Source organism: Colletotrichum tamarilloi, assembly GCF_030869305.1.
Source record: "Colletotrichum tamarilloi strain Tom-12 chromosome Unknown Scaffold_45.1, whole genome shotgun sequence".
In the NCBI taxonomy this organism is placed as follows: Eukaryota; Fungi; Ascomycota; class Sordariomycetes; order Glomerellales; family Glomerellaceae; genus Colletotrichum; species Colletotrichum tamarilloi.
The window spans coordinates 234,678-251,379 of record NW_026849428.1 but is presented as its reverse complement, the minus strand read 5'-3'; the positions used below and the strand labels follow the sequence as shown (position 1 = coordinate 251,379).

General features: G+C 54.3%; 7 protein-coding genes across 7 annotated transcripts; 5 read left to right on the top strand and 2 right to left on the bottom strand.

Moving 5' to 3' along the window:
- Positions 1–233: 233 nt before the first annotated feature.
- CTAM01_10234 (taurine catabolism dioxygenase TauD) lies at positions 234–992 on the top strand (the record flags this gene model as incomplete). Its single annotated transcript, XM_060526250.1, has 1 exon — positions 234–992. One exon carries the CDS (start codon positions 234–236, stop codon positions 990–992), a length of 759 nt encoding a protein of 252 aa, XP_060379195.1.
- Positions 993–1,598: 606 nt separating this feature from the next.
- On the top strand, positions 1,599–3,813 carry CTAM01_10233 (uncharacterized protein; the record flags this gene model as incomplete). Its single annotated transcript, XM_060526249.1, has 4 exons — positions 1,599–1,642; positions 1,721–1,875; positions 1,962–2,890; positions 2,953–3,813. 4 exons carry the CDS (start codon positions 1,599–1,601, stop codon positions 3,811–3,813), a joined length of 1,989 nt encoding a protein of 662 aa, XP_060379194.1.
- Positions 3,814–4,758: 945 nt separating this feature from the next.
- On the top strand, positions 4,759–6,693 carry CTAM01_10232 (major facilitator superfamily transporter; the record flags this gene model as incomplete). Its single annotated transcript, XM_060526248.1, has 6 exons — positions 4,759–4,935; positions 5,131–5,394; positions 5,479–5,892; positions 5,949–6,160; positions 6,220–6,391; positions 6,457–6,693. The coding sequence occupies 6 exons, from the start codon at positions 4,759–4,761 to the stop codon at positions 6,691–6,693; spliced, it is 1,476 nt and encodes a 491-aa protein (XP_060379193.1).
- A 1,210-nt stretch (positions 6,694–7,903) lies between these two features.
- Positions 7,904–9,219, top strand: CTAM01_10231 (beta-lactamase; the record flags this gene model as incomplete). The annotated part of the gene is made up of 2 exons (XM_060526247.1): positions 7,904–8,331; positions 8,397–9,219. 2 exons carry the CDS (start codon positions 7,904–7,906, stop codon positions 9,217–9,219), a joined length of 1,251 nt encoding a protein of 416 aa, XP_060379192.1.
- A 50-nt stretch (positions 9,220–9,269) lies between these two features.
- CTAM01_10230 (SET domain-containing protein) lies at positions 9,270–10,724 on the bottom strand (the record flags this gene model as incomplete). The annotated part of the gene is made up of 1 exon (XM_060526246.1): positions 9,270–10,724. One exon carries the CDS (start codon positions 10,722–10,724, stop codon positions 9,270–9,272), a length of 1,455 nt encoding a protein of 484 aa, XP_060379191.1.
- A 1,175-nt stretch (positions 10,725–11,899) lies between these two features.
- CTAM01_10229 (TAM domain methyltransferase) lies at positions 11,900–13,330 on the bottom strand (the record flags this gene model as incomplete). The annotated part of the gene is made up of 3 exons (XM_060526245.1): positions 11,900–12,356; positions 12,466–12,670; positions 12,760–13,330. The coding sequence occupies 3 exons, from the start codon at positions 13,328–13,330 to the stop codon at positions 11,900–11,902; spliced, it is 1,233 nt and encodes a 410-aa protein (XP_060379190.1).
- A 615-nt stretch (positions 13,331–13,945) lies between these two features.
- On the top strand, positions 13,946–14,917 carry CTAM01_10228 (uncharacterized protein; the record flags this gene model as incomplete). Its single annotated transcript, XM_060526244.1, has 1 exon — positions 13,946–14,917. One exon carries the CDS (start codon positions 13,946–13,948, stop codon positions 14,915–14,917), a length of 972 nt encoding a protein of 323 aa, XP_060379189.1.
- Between the last annotated feature and the right edge of the window lie 1,785 nt (positions 14,918–16,702).

The following is a 16,702-nucleotide window of genomic DNA, read 5'->3' as shown; positions in this document are numbered from 1 at the left end:
CGATCCCAATACGAAGTTCGCGAACATCAGGGATATCCATCGGGCTCAAATCGAAGCGGGTGAAAAGGAGGTTATCACGGCTGAATCCAGCGACTCTGAATGCCCTAGTGAGGCTGGCAGCTGTATTGTAGTGGGTGTGGTTGAGGATCAATAGTTAATAGTAATGAGGAGGTTGGGTTGTGATCCCATCGTTTTTGTGGTGCCAGAAACAAGGGGGGTGCCAGGAAGTGGGTATGTTGACTTATCTAGGCATCGGTTCCTACATCGGCCGCCGATTGAGCCAAAATCGTCAGGGACACATGCTCGGACACATCAAAGACCTTGCTGAAGGCAAAGAAGTCAACGGGGAAGGCAGAATCTACCGTACGCAGAAAGCTCAGACGTATCACACGGATGAAAGCGACATCGTGGGTCTGCTTTGCCTTCACCAAGCGATGGAAGGCGGAGAGTCACAGGTGGTCTCCAGCCACAGCATCTACAACACTCTCAGACGAGAAAGACCAGATGTGCTACGCCAATTATGCCTGCCACACTGGTTCTATGATAGAAAGGGGGAGACGAGCGAGGGAGAAAAGGGGTGGATGCGTACTCCGGGCTATTACTATTACAAGGAGAAGCTCAGCATGAAGTGGGACTCTTACTATGTCGGAGCGCTACAACGCTTCTGGGATGCTGGGCTTCTTCCACAGTACACAGATGCCCAGCGTGAGGCGATCCAGGTGATGGAGGAGATGTGCCGCCGACTATCGTTGGAAATGACGCTGCAGCAGGGCGATATCCAATTTGTCGCCAACACTCATAACCTTCATGCGCGATCTGCGTACAAGGATGATAACGATGTCACGAAGAAACGCTGGTTACAGAGACTTTGGCTTGCTACCTCAGAAGAGGAGGGCGGATGGCCATTGCCGTTTGCTGATAGTCGGTATGCTAAAAGAGGGGGTGTTCAAGTTAACGATACTCCTGAGTCGTATCCAACAGAGGCTGAGTAGGCAATAGCTACGCGTATTTTAGTTCTAAAGGACTAGAGAGTGAAGCTCTTCAGCAATAAAATATCTGTGAAGTCCGGTATTGGAAGAGAAAATTGTGTATGATATGTCATAAGAATAAGATTTCTTATCATAGATTCTTTAATCTTCACGGCGCTCCTTTGCGCGGTATTTATTATCTTCTCGGAATCAGGCGACACCTTGCCTCGTCGTAGTCTAATCCGGATGAGGTGATCGCGATCATTAGTCACCTAGCTTGCAACAAGGTTTAAGGACCGCACTGTGTTCGGAACACAAATTCGCGCAAACCTTCACCTTGAACACGTACCTAAACAGTGCTTAGCGGGGTAAGCTTTCCGTGATAACACCGTATCCATCAAGAGGCCCTGCTTATCTCGACACGGTCCGAGAAAGGTGTGGTGTCTTGCCGCAAATTCCCGGTATGCCATCTGCGCCATGCCCAACTTCTCCTCACATTCAATCAAAGTCTCCGAGTGCTGACCTTGCATTCACGGGTGGGCATTACCCCGGAATTTCCACCGCAGGCGCCTTGATGAGGAGCCCGTCCGAGCCAGCCACCGGCGATCCGCTCCCGAGCATGACCCCACGATGCCGCCGCCTAAATCGGGACAGCGGTCGATGACCTTTACCGGGTACGTTTTGGAGAATGTCTCGGACCACTTTGACAGGGGTGTGGACTGACTTGTGCGCGATTCATTGGGCGACAACAGGTGCTGGACCTGCAAGAGGCGCAAGGTGAAGTGTGATGAGAGGTCTTCTGGTTGTGGGAACTGCGAGAAGATGAAGATCCCTTGCGAAGGCTACGGCATTAAGCTTCAGTGGATCAACGTTTCGAACCCATTTCTTGAGCAGGAGAAGCCTGGCAGTAGCAGTAATGGCAGAGGGAGAATACGGATTGGTAGGATTCTCATCCCATTACTTACCCTTTCTGCCCCCATGTCCTGGTATTAGTGGCTGATGCACATTTGGGGCCCTTTACAGGCCGTGATACAGGGCCAGAATATCAGATGAGAGACATTGACTCCTTCTTGGCATCCCTTGAAGAAGCACCAAACTCAAAGGGCATCATACAAGAAGGTCCTTTCTCTCTTTTTCAAGCCCATGACGGTAGTCACGAATCTGGCCAGAGTCACGACTTAGGAAGTCCCGATATTGCAGCCTCGGACTGCTCATTGGTCACCAATGCTCATCACAGCTCAGAATCAACACGGTCCCAGAAGGACGCAACGACCTCACCTATCTACACTGACTGCGCAAGCTCAAGTCCTTCATTCTCGACAGCACGAGAGGACGGATCTCCAAATCAGATTGGGCTCGATGTGGAGCTCATCAGAACCTCGGAGGATGACCATGCCACACCAGAATTCCAGCTCCAGGAAGAGTTCAACTCTTCGCTGGGCGACATTGCAGACCTATTAGAAGACTCAGTCGAGTTGTTGCCGATGCAGCCGCAAAATAACATTTCATCCATGAGACTACCGAGACGAATATCTACCAGCATATCAGGCGACGCAGTCATCGATAGACTTATGCATCACTACGTGGAGAACATCGCGAGCCTACTCCAGCCCATTCCACATCCCCAGAATCCTTATCGAAAGCTCTACGTCCCGGCAGCTCTCCAGGCAATATCGGAATGGCTGCCGAAAGCAAAAATGGCCACACCTACCGTTTCTTCAGTCATTTTTCACTCCCTTATAGCATCATCTGCTTTCCATCTCGGCAATTGTGGCCCCGAGCAGGCGAAATACCTTGCCCTCGGGTCGCAGCATCGCCAAGTAGCGCTGCATTGCTTACAGTCCGCCATCAACCCCGCCATGGCAACATCGGAATACAAGCTTCTCATGGTGGCCATGTTATCAATGGTGACCATTAGCAACGTGAGTTCCTTATCCCATTCCCCAAATGTGATGTGTGAAGTATGCTGAGCTTTATCACACAGTTCACGACAGGCAGTGATGCCGACTTTGTGGTCCACCTTCAAGGCACAAAACAGCTGCGGAAAACGCGAAGGCGATGGAAAGTCATCAGCAGAGCCACGCGGCAACTGAATGAAATTAGCGACTTTCTCTACCTCCTCACTCGCACAGTCTCATTCTCCTTCACGCCAGGGCCTTGGCCATCAGAGGGTGCAGAGGATATAGACGAACCAATCGCCTCGCAGGCAGAGCCCGACAGCTGCTTCGGGTATATGTACGGGATCACACCCGCCATCGCTGTGGATATCGAGGAGACCTGCCGACTGGCGGAGTATCTCCTCTGGTATGAAGACACCGAAGAGCCCATCCCAGAGGGACTGCTCGAGGCCTGCGAAAGCCTTGGCGACCGACTCTGCAACTGGTCTCTAGGCCTCGAAGACGTCCGCCAAGCGATGAACCAGGATGCCGAAACCCTGGAAATCTTTCAACACCACGCGAATGCGTGGCATTTGGCTGCAGTCATTTACTACCACCGACGCATCCAAAAATGTCACAGCGAAAACCACCAGCAGCTCCTCGCCGAAATCGCCGAACACATGCACGCTGTCGAGGACATCAAAACGCGGTCGAAGTCCACAAAGACCAACTTCATGGCGCCCATAACGTGGCCTGCCTTTGTAGCTTCGTGCGACGCCAGCGATCGCGGACCGTGGGAGCACTGGTGGGAGAGGATCAAGTGCTACCGTGTCGCCAACAGCCGGACGCAGTGGAAGGTGGTTCAGCGTTTATGGGAAAGACGGGATGAACTAGAGCAAGCGGGCGTTGATACGTTTGATTGGATACAGGCGTTTAAAGACTTTGGGATTGCTTTGTTCCCAATCTGATTGTGAGATTATGCTGGCGCAAGGCATGGGATAGGTATTATTGGCGCTTTGATTATACTCCTTTAGACTTCTGAACTCTGTACATCAAGTTGAGAATTTGTTCACCTCGGCTACTAGTTGCAACTCGCTAGCTTGATAGCCCGACTTCGACCTACCTACCTTAGTCTCACCAGCTCTTCTCCCATCCTCTCTCGGAGCCCAGATCTTGAGCCCGTTGAGCTACCCCAATGCAAGTCGACGGAATGCAGTGCCGTCGCCGCACGCAGCTAAGTGAGGAGAGCTTCAGGCCGCGGGCCGAGCATCGTCCTCCTCCCCCGCATTCTCCAAGTGACATCACGATCCCAACCAAGACAAACCAAGACGAACCAAGCAAACAATCCGTCTTTTCTCCGCTCCGCCGATCCCTCAACACATTGATCTACTGCAATCAAGGCAAATGCTACCCAATCCCAGAACTTCCCTCACATCACCACGTGGGTCCGTTGTCAGTGCGGCCAACGTTCCGCTCACCTTAGTCGAAATAAGCAACGCGGGGTAGGTAGACTCCCGCCCTCGGGCATGGATATTTGACCTCGCGGACGTTTTCCGGAACGGAGAGTAGCCGCACCCCCTCCTCTCCATTGGATGTTTCAATCTGCCGAGCTTCTTCGCCGATGGGGCTTACACTCACACGTACCCCAGCCGCTGACGACGGGAACCTTTGGCAACCTGTTTGGGTTGTGTGGGCTGCGTCCGAACCACGGAGAGATACCCGAAGGTTTATATTCAGGTCATAGGGCGCGAAAATGGAGGTTGATCGCACTCGTTCCATGTGATTGTGATCGTGATTGCACTCGACCAACTTTCAACCTTCATCGACTTGCGGAGCCTGAAGCTCTAGTGAATGTTGGCACCCTCCGACACCTAGCTCAAGGCCAACACAGAAGGCGATCCAGCATTGCCACGATGGACTCCTCGTACGCTTCGCGCCACGAGAAACTTGAAATCTCAGAGCTCGAAAATGGAGAGCATGAGCCTGTCACGAAGAAGGGGGAGATTGAGCGGATCGATGCAATAGCTACGGCGCAAGGCACAACGCTAGCTTCCTTTGCGCATCTGGATGAAAAGAAGATCCTGCGAAAGGTGAGGGTTTCATGCCCATTACCATCGTCAATGCATGGAGACTGACTGTTGAACTTCCAGATGGACATTCGACTCATCCCGATGCTGGCTTTACTCTACCTACTCTCATTCCTGGATCGCAAGTTTCCATCATTCCTTTCCTTTTGAGACTTATGACTGACAGCCCGGCCAGGTGGAAACATCGGAAACGCCAAGATCGAAGGACTCCAAGAAGATTTGGGAATGACGGCCGATCAATACAACTGGTGCCTCACCGTCTTCTTCTTCACCTACGCCGCGTTCGAGGTCCCGAGCAACCTGTTGCTGAAGAAGCTCCGCCCGAGCGTGTGGCTGCCGACCATCATGGTCGCGTGGGGCCTCGTCATGACCTTGATGGGCATCGTGAAGAACTACCACGGCCTATTGATAGCTCGCATCTTTCTCGGAGTGACGGAGGCCGGACTGTTTCCCGGTGTCGCAGTAAGTATTCTCTATGCTACATGTTACTATCAATTATCATTTCGGTCGGCGCGCGAGTGACAGTGTTAGCTGATAGATGATTAGTACTACTTGACGATGTGGTACTGCCGCCACGAAATCCAGCTTCGCCAAGCCATGTTCTTCTCGGCGGCTTCCATCGCTGGTGCCTTTAGCGGTCTCCTCGCGTTCGCGATTTCCAAGATGGACGGCATCGGTGGGCTGGAGGGATGGCGCTGGATCTTCATCCTTGAGGGTATCGTGACCGTCCTCGTTGCCGTCATGGCGTTCTTTGCACTCCACGACTTCCCTGAGACGGCCAAGTTCTTGACTGAGGAGGAGCGAGCGTTTATTGTCTTCCGACTGAAATACCAGGGCCAGGTGCAGGGCAAGCAAGAAAACCGCGTGCAAGTTGCCGAAGCGGAGGAGTTTAAGTGGAAATACGTCGTGGACGCGTTTACCGATTGGCAGATTTGGATCAACATCTTTGTGTACTGGGGTGTAAGGCTTTTTTTGACCACTATCACCGATGTATGGATGCTGACATTGGGTACTAGATTGTATGCCCGCTCTACGGAATCAGCCTATTCCTCCCGACCATCATCCGAAACCTAAACTACACGTCCAGCACGGCGCAGCTGATGACTGTGCCGATTTATATCACGGCTGCAATTCTCGCCGTTATTGTGGCGTATATATCAGACAGGGTTGGCAAGAGAAGCCCCTTCATCGTCGGGTTCTTGTGCATGATGATTGTTGGATTCTCAATGTTAGTAGCCTATCGTGTTCTTCTCAGAGAGCTCCATGACTGACCGACCCACTACGCAGGTGCATATCAAGCTCGAACCCCAAAGTGGTCTACGGAGGCGTCTTCATAGCTGCTTGTTCCATCTACCCCGCCTTCCCAGGAGTCATCAGCTGGCTCTCGAACAACCTCGCCGGTAGTTACAAACGAAGCGCAGGAATGGCGCTCCAGATCGGCGTGGGAAACCTCGGTGGCGTAAGACACCCCCGTCTCAATATGATGTATGGATTGATGAGAGCAAAAGTACTGACTTTGAGAAGGCCATGGCATCCAACTTTTACCGCCAAAAGGATGGCCCGCGATATATCCTAGGCCACGCCCTCGAGCTCGGGTTCATATCGGTCGGTATCATCGCAGCACTGATTCTCATCTTCAGCTACACTGGCATTAACAAGAAGCGCGACCGGAAAATGGCGGCTGGGGAGGATAGCAAATTTACTGCAGAGGAGCTGTCTGGACAGGGTGATCGAGCCGTAACTTTCCGGTACATGTGGTAGCGGCAGATATTGATGGAGATGTCGTAATCTACGCCAAGGTACTCAATGGAACGAGATATGAGAAACTACTTATACGTGGTGAATGATGACATAAAAGCCTCAGAAATGCTGGATGGTCTCATAGTAATGGACGACCGCACCTCTCAGGCTCTGGGAGGCAGCTCGTATGTCCTACCGACAGGGTGTCGTTACTGGGAGCCCATACGATTAGAAACCGCTCTCATTGCAAGTTTGACTCGTGCGCGATATGACTGATTCCGGAGAGGGCAGGATCCGAGTGGGGCCGTAGTGAGGGCCGGGGCTCGGGAACACCGCGCCTAGCCCCGGCGGGCAATACGGCAAGGGTTCAAGAAATGAACACTGTATGTATTGTAGCAGTCCCAGTCTTGAGGCAGCGGCTGTCTGTGGCAGAGAATTTTGAGAACGGCACATTATCCCAGGCTTTGTTCATCTGAACTTAGCAAGTTATGCTTACTTTCAACTACCCTCGCATCTTTCACTCTGAGCCTGCGACAGGGCTCTCATCGCGTGTTTGCTCATCTCATCGACGTCTCACTCAACTCATTTCTTTTTTTCCCCATTCCAATGCAAACGTATTGAAATTGCCTTTCGAACATTGCAATTGTGAATAGGTTAAGATATCCTGGCACGCTAAGCACTGGGCGTGGAAGTATTCAGATGTTGTATTCAGTCATGTACAAAGCGGAACACCTCGAGATGTGTGATCAAAGTAGTTGACTCGACGTGAACGACCCGAATAGGTTAATGATGCACATGCAAAACGATACTGCCCTTGTCATTATGAGTAATCTGCAGGCCAAGTGGAACGTTGATGTTACTGCTTACTATTCAATGCCAGCTCACGCAAACTGTCCTTCCAGACGCACTAAGGTGTGGCGGGCGGAACGCCGGGGTTCACAGGTGCGGGGCAACCGAATCCGCCCGTCTCACTTGCCCCCGGACACGGCAGCCCGAGCCCAGCGCAACTTCCCCCGGTCAACTGTCTTCTTTCCCAACAACGTGGCCTGCTACCGTGTCCTTCGGGTGTCATTTGCGACCTCTCTTGTTGACCCTCACATTCTGTGCTTTTGTCTTCTTTCTATCTCGAGCACTACGATAAATACCAGCTGGCCCATCACTGTAGGTGCCTGGCTCGGATCGCTCAGCGGAATATCAACTGCTTCCTTCTCAACCCAACACTACAGACATCATGGCCGCTGCTCTAGACGCCGTCCTCGCCAAGTACACCGCCTCTGGCCAAGACACGAATGACAAGCTGCTGGGCGCCTCATTCATCGTCATTAACAAAGATGGTATGGTCAGACTTCTTCCGGTTGTGTTCCTCAGACCTCCCCATCTGATGACAGCCACAGAAACCCTATATAGCAACGCAGCAGGTCGCCTTGATTTTCCCACCGAGGCGCGCCCTTGGGAACTCAACACGTTCACCTACGTAGCATCACTCACCAAGGCCATCACTTCCACCGCCGTCATGCAGCTAGTCGAGCAGGGCAAGCTCCGGCTCGACGACGACATGCGCAAGATTGTACCTGAGCTAGGAGACATGCAGATCCTCCGCGGCTTCGACGAAGACGAGAAGCCTATCCTAGAGGACAACACCACGCCTATCACAGTCAGGTACCAGGATCATTGGAAAATGCCACATGACTGCTCTGGGTGACATACTGACGTAAACCACCCAGAATGCTCCTAACCCACACCGTGGGCCTGGGCTACGACTTGATGCCCGACCTCCGAAAATGGTCCGAATCCATCGGCCGCACCGTGACAAATCTCTCAGGTACGCTCGAAGGCTTCAAAACACCCCTCTTCTTCGTCCCAGGAGAAGGGTGGTACTACGGCACGGCTACCGACTGGGCAGGCCAGGCCCTGGAGCGCGTCACAGGCACAACCCTGAGCGCCTACCTCGCCCAGAACATCTTTGGCCCGCTCGGAATGAAAGACACGGGCTTCTGGCCGGAAAAGATGCCCCACGTCGCCGAACGGACCGCCGCATTCCAGATCCGCGGCAGCGACGGATCGTCTCTTAGTCCGGAGTCTAGTCCGCGCAACGTCAGTCCCAACGCAATTGACAGCGGCGGCGCAGGTCTATGGACTACAGCGCAAGACTACAGCATCTTCCTCTCTGCTTTGCTAAATAACACGCTTGTGAAGAAGGAAACGGCAGACGAGATGTTCCGGCCGCAGCTTGACGAGCGACAGGCGAGACAATTCGAGAAGCTCACGGCTGAGTGGGGTGGTTCGCTGGCGGTGGAGTTTGAGCTGGATATGGAGCTGAATCACGGGCTGGTCGGGTGTATCAACATGCGTGACGTGCCTGGGAAGCGCAAGAAGGGGAGTCTGCAGTGGAGTGGCATGTGTAACAGTCACTGGTGGCTGGATCGGGAGACGGGCGTTGCTGGGGTGCTTCTTGTTCAGTCGCAGCCTCATGCTGATCCGGTTGTGACGAGGCTGTATGATGATTTGGAGCGGGCTGTCTACGGCGAGCTTCTCAAGAGATCGTAGGCTTGTGATGCCAGGTCTATGCACTATGCCAGAAGTACCTGCGATTCGTATTATGAGGCAGCCTCGTCGGGCATCTCCATAGACTCGAGTACACTCTCCAAAACCTTCCTGCACTGCCTTCTATAGCGATACGCCATAATCTGATTCCTCGTCGCCTCGGCCTCCTCCATCTCGAACTCGGACTGGTCCAGCCGTTCGAGCTCCTGCAGCACTTTGTGCTGTATGATGCCGATCGTCTGGAACAGCAAGGGCTGCGTGGCCGCGGGGACCCGTCCAGTCAAGATCATCCTCAACCTCTCCAGATCTGCCTTGCTCCCATCGTCGTCATTACTACCCTCCGGCACTGGAATCATCTCGCTCCGCTGCTCAGCTGTCGTCTGCGCGAGAACCAGCTCCCACACCATGACATCCTGCACATGCCGAAACGGAGGCAAAATCGCGTCCCCATCGACATCGCTAAGCAGTTGTCCAGATCGCGCGGCCACAGAGCTCGGATCAGACACGGGCCTCAGAGAAATCAAATAATCCTTGGGCTTGTTGATCCCGGATGCTGCTGCCCCGGCGCCATCACCGCCTTTCTCCGCCGCAGCCTCGGCGCCACCACCGCGCTTCTGGACGTGGACGTAGTCGTTGTGCAAGACCTCCGATTCGGGGATGGTGAAGCCGTACGCCAGCATGAGTTCGGCGTTGGTCTTGGTGGTGCCGTAGTTATTGAAAACTTGCGCACCAGGGGCGTACGTATCCAGCGTGCGCAGGCCGACCGTAGCCTCCTCATCCCTCACAGCGTCATCGGACGTCTCCCACGCGATCCTGGCAGTCGGGCTATGGTTCCCTACGTCAAACAGGGGCATCAGCAGAGAAAAGTCATCGATGGCGCAGCCCTCCGGCAGCGAGAGGGTGTGCTGCCTGTGGGCGGGGATGATGAGGGACGGGCGGAAGCTCCGACTGGTGAAGATGCAGTAGGCCCAGTTGTAGAGGAGGCGGGTGTAGTCGTGCCTGGCCGGGTGGTCGCCGAAGGCGGCGAGGGCGTGTTTGTGTTCGGCCTTGAGGCGGGATTTGATCTCGGCGATGGCGACGTGGGCGTTTGTGTCTTCGAGGAGCTCGATGTCGTCTGCGGGCCAGAGGGGCGGTAGGGCCCAGGCGGCGAGGTTCGTTGGCTGGGGGAGGGTCTTGATGTAGGGGTGCCAGAAGGAGGATGGGCCTTGAAGGTATTCCTTGATGAGGAAGAAGCGGCTGATGACGTGCGGTGGGACGGATTCGAGGAACGAGGAAGGGAATGCTTGGGAGGAAGAGTCGTGATGGAAGCCTGGGTTGGGTGTGGTGGTGGCGTTGAGGTAGGAGAGGGTCAGGACCAGGGGACAGGTGACGACGGTGTCGCCCGGGTTGACGCCGGCGCCGTCGGGGGAGACGCGGAAGGAGTTTCCGGTGTTGGAGTCGTTGTAGACCTCGACTGACGGGTGGAGGGCGGCTCCGTGGGACTTTGCCCAGCCGACTAGCTCATCCATCGTGGCTGGCTGGGCTGGCTTGGTGTGCACGTGGAGGGGGTGAGTGGAGGTGTGAGTGAGTGAACAAGTTCTTGTATGAGGATGAGCGTGTGAGTGAGTGTGAGTGTGATTGTGTGGATGAGAGTGAAGATGTGAACGAATGAGTTTGTAAGAGTGAACGTGATAGTGACAGGGTGAGCTAAAATAGCCTCTTCACGTTTTTGGCGCCGGCAATGCGAGTAATTCGATGTCCGGGCCTAAGCTCAAGGCACAGATCTTGGAACTCTGGACCCTTCTTGAGTTAGCTCGTTCTTCAGCAGATTAGATTGACTGGTTCTCAATCATCGGGCAGGCAAATGGTGTGCTGGTGTGTGTGGTTCACGTTCAGACTTTTTTTTTGGGCGTTTTCTTCAGCTTCGGCGTAAGGGTCCCCGGTGTGTGCGGGGTTCAAAAGTGAAAAGCTCGGTGAAGGTGGGGGTGTGTGAGGTCAGGTAAAGTGTTCCTCACCGAGAACTTGGAAACTAGTCATAGTGGCGTCAATAGAGAGGGAAAATCGGTGGGGATCGACGATCAGCCGTTTCCCATCGAATGATGTGGCTTTCTCTGACATGGGACCAGCGATGAAGAGACGCAGGTCCGTACGGCCATCCCTGCGTATCGTTCGTCTGATGGCTGCGCTGGACAAATCTTCGTGTACGACACCTTGACATTGGTGAGATGGGTCATGTCGTTGATGACTCTACGTAGTCCGGCAGTGTGGTCAGCCTTGGGTGTTGCATTTCCACTCCAGAGACTCATCTAGATTCATACCCCATGAGCTTTCCGATCATCGGAGCAAGCAAGGCTGATGTCGTACTGGTAGAACAGGCGACAAAAGTGCTCGCCAAGTAGTGTAGCTGAGGTCTAAGAGAACCGGGGCCTCGCAGCTTTCATACGCAAATTGTAGAGGCTTCTGGTTGAGGATCATTTGCCTAGTGTTACGCCCGTCATCGTTCCTTAGTACTTAATGACAATCGCACAAAAGGTAACTAAGATTCAAAACAAGGCTTATGCTATCCCCAATCTCTCTGATGTCTTCCCTTCATCGTTCCAGAACCATGCCCGTCATAACTCGGGATATCATACACAGCCTCAATACCCCTTCCAGAAGCTATGGGAGTCTCTCACTCATCCCACGACCCATAGCCACACTATCATCACCCATCAAGCGGCTTCTGCGCAGCAAGAGTATGAAAATGCACATACGAATGCACACTCCGATCCAACAAATCCCTCCTCACCTCAATCAGAAAAACCTCCACCTCCTCAGGCGTCCACCCCAGACCCCTCGTAAACGGCCCAATCGTGATAGCATGCAACCCATCATAGATCGCCGCGCGGCAGTACTCCCCAATCTTCTTCAAGTCGTCGTCCTTCGCCCAGGGCCCCACGGGCACCTTCTTCACCTCGTGCGCCAGGTTGACGAAGCCCGCGGCCGCGACGTGCGCGGGGTATAGTTCGGCCGCGTTCATCTTGACATCGAGCTTGGCGAGTGCTTCTTTGATGTTGGCGACCATTTTTACGGGGGCAAAGGTTGGGGGCATGGTGTTGTCGTCGCAGCCGTAGACCCAGCGCATTTCTTGGAGTTCGATCCATCCGCCTGGTTTTGTGACGCTGGTGGGTGTTAGTCCATGTGAGAGAGTGTGTGCTTATTCCGTGTTTGGTATGTCCGGCAGACCGGGGCATCGTCACGGGCCACCCGCTGGAGACGGCTAGGGCTTACCGGTATGCTTCGGCGAACAGCTCCGGCCACTTTTTGATGGAGGGGGCCATGTTGCGGAGGTGGACAAAGTCAAAGTGGTTGTCCGGGTAGACCCATTCCACCTCGGCGTCGTCGACCATGAACCGGACGTTGGGCGGCACGAACTCGGGCTGGATCGGGCTCAGGTCCACGCCGATGATTTCGGCCTCGGGGTACTCATCGCCCACTATTCATATGCATTAGTCCGTCATCATTCTGCTACACGAGATCACCTCCACCCACGGAATAGATGTGACGAGAGTGAGCGGTACGTACTATCAATAGCCCATATCCCCGTCCCCGTCCCAACATCGATAATCCGCTGCGGATTTTTCAGCGGCGCGCTGTGCAGCTGCCCGCCGCAGAGGTGGACGACCATGGTATGCTTCATGTCCTCGCGCTCCTGCTCGTCATCGTCATTGGGGAAGTGGTACTGGCCCTCCTTATAGCGGTGGTACCGCCGCCGGTTCTCGAAGCTGTAGTCGCGCACGTGGGAGGCCAGCGACGTCGACGCCCGCGAGGAGCCGGACTCGGTTCCGCTTGCGTAGCCGTCGTCTGGGCCTGGCGAGGTCGGGTCGGGGGTTAGTTCTGGGGCTGGGGTGAGGTGATCGTCGGCTGGGATTGGGGTACCAGGGGCTGCTGGTGCTGGTGCTGGTGCTGATGTTGTGGTGGAGCTGTGAGCATCGTGAGGTTGCGATGCAGTGGGGGGCGCGGTGGGTGCGGCGGGTGCGGCGGGTGCAGTACCTGTTGTTGAGGATGTTGCTGGCGGTTGCGCTGGTGTTGATATCGCAGGGGAGGGATCAGAGGCGTCTTTGGGTGCCGCTGATGCGGCTGGGCTGTCTGCCATTGTCTTGCGGTAGAACTTTGGAGTTCTTCAACCACAAAGCGCGAAAGGAAGACGGTGAGTTGAGATGGCGTGAGATGCGTCGATGGAAGGGAGCTCGGGAGGAGCTTTTGAGAAACTGTGGAATGGACGCATGGGTAATCCCCGAGGCGGGGGGAACTAGACCGAGGAGAACCGCGGATACCTTTACTACGGTATGGATAGCTTATAAGTAAGCATATGGTCTTGTTAATGGGCCTCGATCCGGAATAGACGGGAGACTGCGGTTGCAAACTTGGACGCCCTTGGAGACCATGGACGGGGTCTTTGAGGTCTCGAGGGGGCAGACTACTGGCGCCATCGCCCACTACTTTTTCTTTACAATCGAATCATAAATGCCGAAACCAGACAACCATGTCGCCGCCATTAACAGCCGAGGAAAGCCCAGGGGCACTAACCCCCACCAGTTTTCACCGTGAATGATGAAGCTAGCCCAGAGGCGATGCGACGTAAGGTCGTTGAGTGTAGAGTAAGGTAGAACATAAATCTAAATGCTCCCTGCATCAGTCCATTTAACTTTCCCTGCATGAGTTGTCTCCTTCTCGTATCCGTACCTGTACGGAGCCGCACAGCAGCACAATGGAAGCCTTCAAACTCACCCTCTCGGACGGCAAGACCGCCTCCGGGCTCCACAGCCTCCCGTCCCCCACGGCCTCCAACCCGCTCCGCCCGGCTCACCCTCCCCTCATCGTCGGCCTCCACGGCGGCACCTACTCGGGTGCCTACTTCGACGTCGACGACACCTACACCGCCCGCCACACCAGCGCAGCGACTGGCGTGCCCTTCATCGCCCTCAACCGCCAGGGGTACAACGATACCTCCCCCGTCGGCGAGGACATTCCCTCGTCCTCCTCCTTCTACGAGGAATGGGGCACCTCGCTCCACCGCGACATCCTCCCGGTCCTCTGGGATAAATTCGCCGTGCCGAACGGATGCACCTCCATCGCGCTGCACTGCCACTCCCTCGGTGCGCCAGGCGCGTGCGTCGCAGCGGCGCTCTGGTCCGAAGAGACATCCCCCGCCTACCCACTCGCCGCCCTCACCATCTCAGGCTTCGGCAACGCAGTCAAAAACTGCCGCACAGGGGACTTCACGCCGGCAGATGATCCCCCTCCGTCACACGTGCACTTCCCGCACGCAGCAAAGGACGCGCTCATGTTCCCGCCGGGTACGGCGGACCCGGCGATGCTGACGCACACGGCGCGCCTGGACCGCCCGATGCCGTACCGCGAGATGGCGGATTTGCGCGGGAAGTGGCTGGCGAACTGGGAGGACAAGTTTGCGGGGCGGATCACGGTGCCGGTGTTGATTGGGCTTGCGGGACGGGACGGACTGTGGTTGTCGAGGGAGGAGGATGTGAGAGAGTATGTTGCGGCGTTTAGGAAGAGTCGGAGGGTGGAAGGGAGTGTGATTCCTGGGGCGCCGCATATCGAGATGAGTTATTGGTCTCAGGGGTGGTATGCGCGAGTGTTTGGGTTTGCGATGGAGGGGGCGGCGTCTTTGGCGATTGGTGATGGTGGTGGAGAGGGTGATGACTTTGGGAAGCATTGAAGTCTGCATGCTAGGAGAGTGCTTCAAAAGAGGATGGCATGGAGCTCTGGTGTTTTGTAGACTGCTAGGTATTGTGGTTCACTCTATTTGGTGTGACATGAATGAGACGAATGGGATGAAGAACGTTCAAGGTAATTTTGAGAAATTCACAATATACACGGTACGAAAAGGATATCACACATGCCTTGTTGATACGGTATCCTCGAATTCAAGTGTCGGCTTGGCCGTTTCGATGTGCGAAGACAATGATGCACGCATCCCGATGGTACAACTGATGATCCTTTGGTCATGCCGAAGCTTAAGATGATCTCTTCACTATTCTCGTAGAACCTATAAGCCGTCTTGAAGATAAGACACTTATCTATGTTTTCACTGACTTACAGTTCAGATATTGAATTGCAACTGGCCATGGCTAACTCGGATACCCAAAGTTCCCGATGTACACATAACCGGATGCTTTCATAGACAGTCGACAAGGCCGTTGGGAATCTACACTCTCTCAAGTCTTTCGGGTTTGGTCCAGAGAGTGCGTTGAATGTCCTCCATTTGAAGCATCGAAAAGCCGGTCGATCGAAAAGATCTCGTTGTATGATTGGCGCTATCAAGAAATATTGCTTGATCCCAGATGTTTCGGCCAATGAAGCCAAAATAGAGGCATACCGGTATTTCCATCATTAATCGGTAGTGGGCTTTGCTTGCTCATGTTGCAGCATGGAAACGCCTGCAAACCATCTCCTCTATACCTACCAGCTTTTCTGGCGAAAGTGAATTGAATTTGACAGGCGCAAATACAGTAAAGATGATCAAAGATCAATATCATGACTTAGAGAGGGTGGCAGGCGATTAGGAGCTGGCGCTGACGTATCCCATCGCAAAGACCCAACTCAAGCTCGTGACAAAGACGCCCGAATCTTGGCTTTTGATGCATAGATGGGGGCCGAGCCGTCGCGCTGTCAATCCCGCACCACTTGAGTGCCCTGGCATGGATGTTCGAGAACATCGACGCAAAGAGCAGGGCACGGAGCGAATTGATGGACGACATGATCTGAGGAAAATCGGAACCTCGGCTTGCTTTAGCCCAGATGATTCGTCACCTAGGTGCGCATCAATCGTATGATCCTGAGAACAGTGAGCCCTGAAGTCTGCACCATAAACCATGCGAAATTTGGTCCGGTACATCGCGGTGATGACGCTGCTGTGGATCTAGCAGCATAAGACCTGTCTGAAAATATCTCTCTCGCCGTGATTTTGAGCAGAATAAACGTCACGCAAGGGCAGTCAGAAAGATCGGAAAAGTCAAGAGATCCTCTCAACTTCCCTAATAAGCGCATACGACAGCGAACCGCGGGGTCGACGGGATGGAGAAACGTTGCGAAAGTTGCCCGGGGCAGGGATAACACGCAGGCGGTGGAACCCAGGTGTCCCATGTCTGGGGTACTTGAAGAACCATCTTCAAGGTGTCGTGCCATGCTTTCCAAAGGCCAGGGAGTCCTCAAATTCCCGAACGCCATGAGAGAATCTGTCGGCGATGATAGATCAACTTGATCAATGATTTGCAAGGCTTTTGATGCGGTTCTCTGATGTCGTCGACACGAATTCAAGGAGGAACTCCAGCGAGACCTCTCAACGACCTGCATGACCCCCGCAACCACCGTGACCCTTGTACCCGTTATACCTGGGAGCCAAAACTAGCCGCTTTCAAACTTGACGGGGCGCCGAGAATAGCGTCGTGGGCCGTGGTCTGTTTGGCATGGGCAAGCTAACGATTGGGGTACAGGTCGGGGT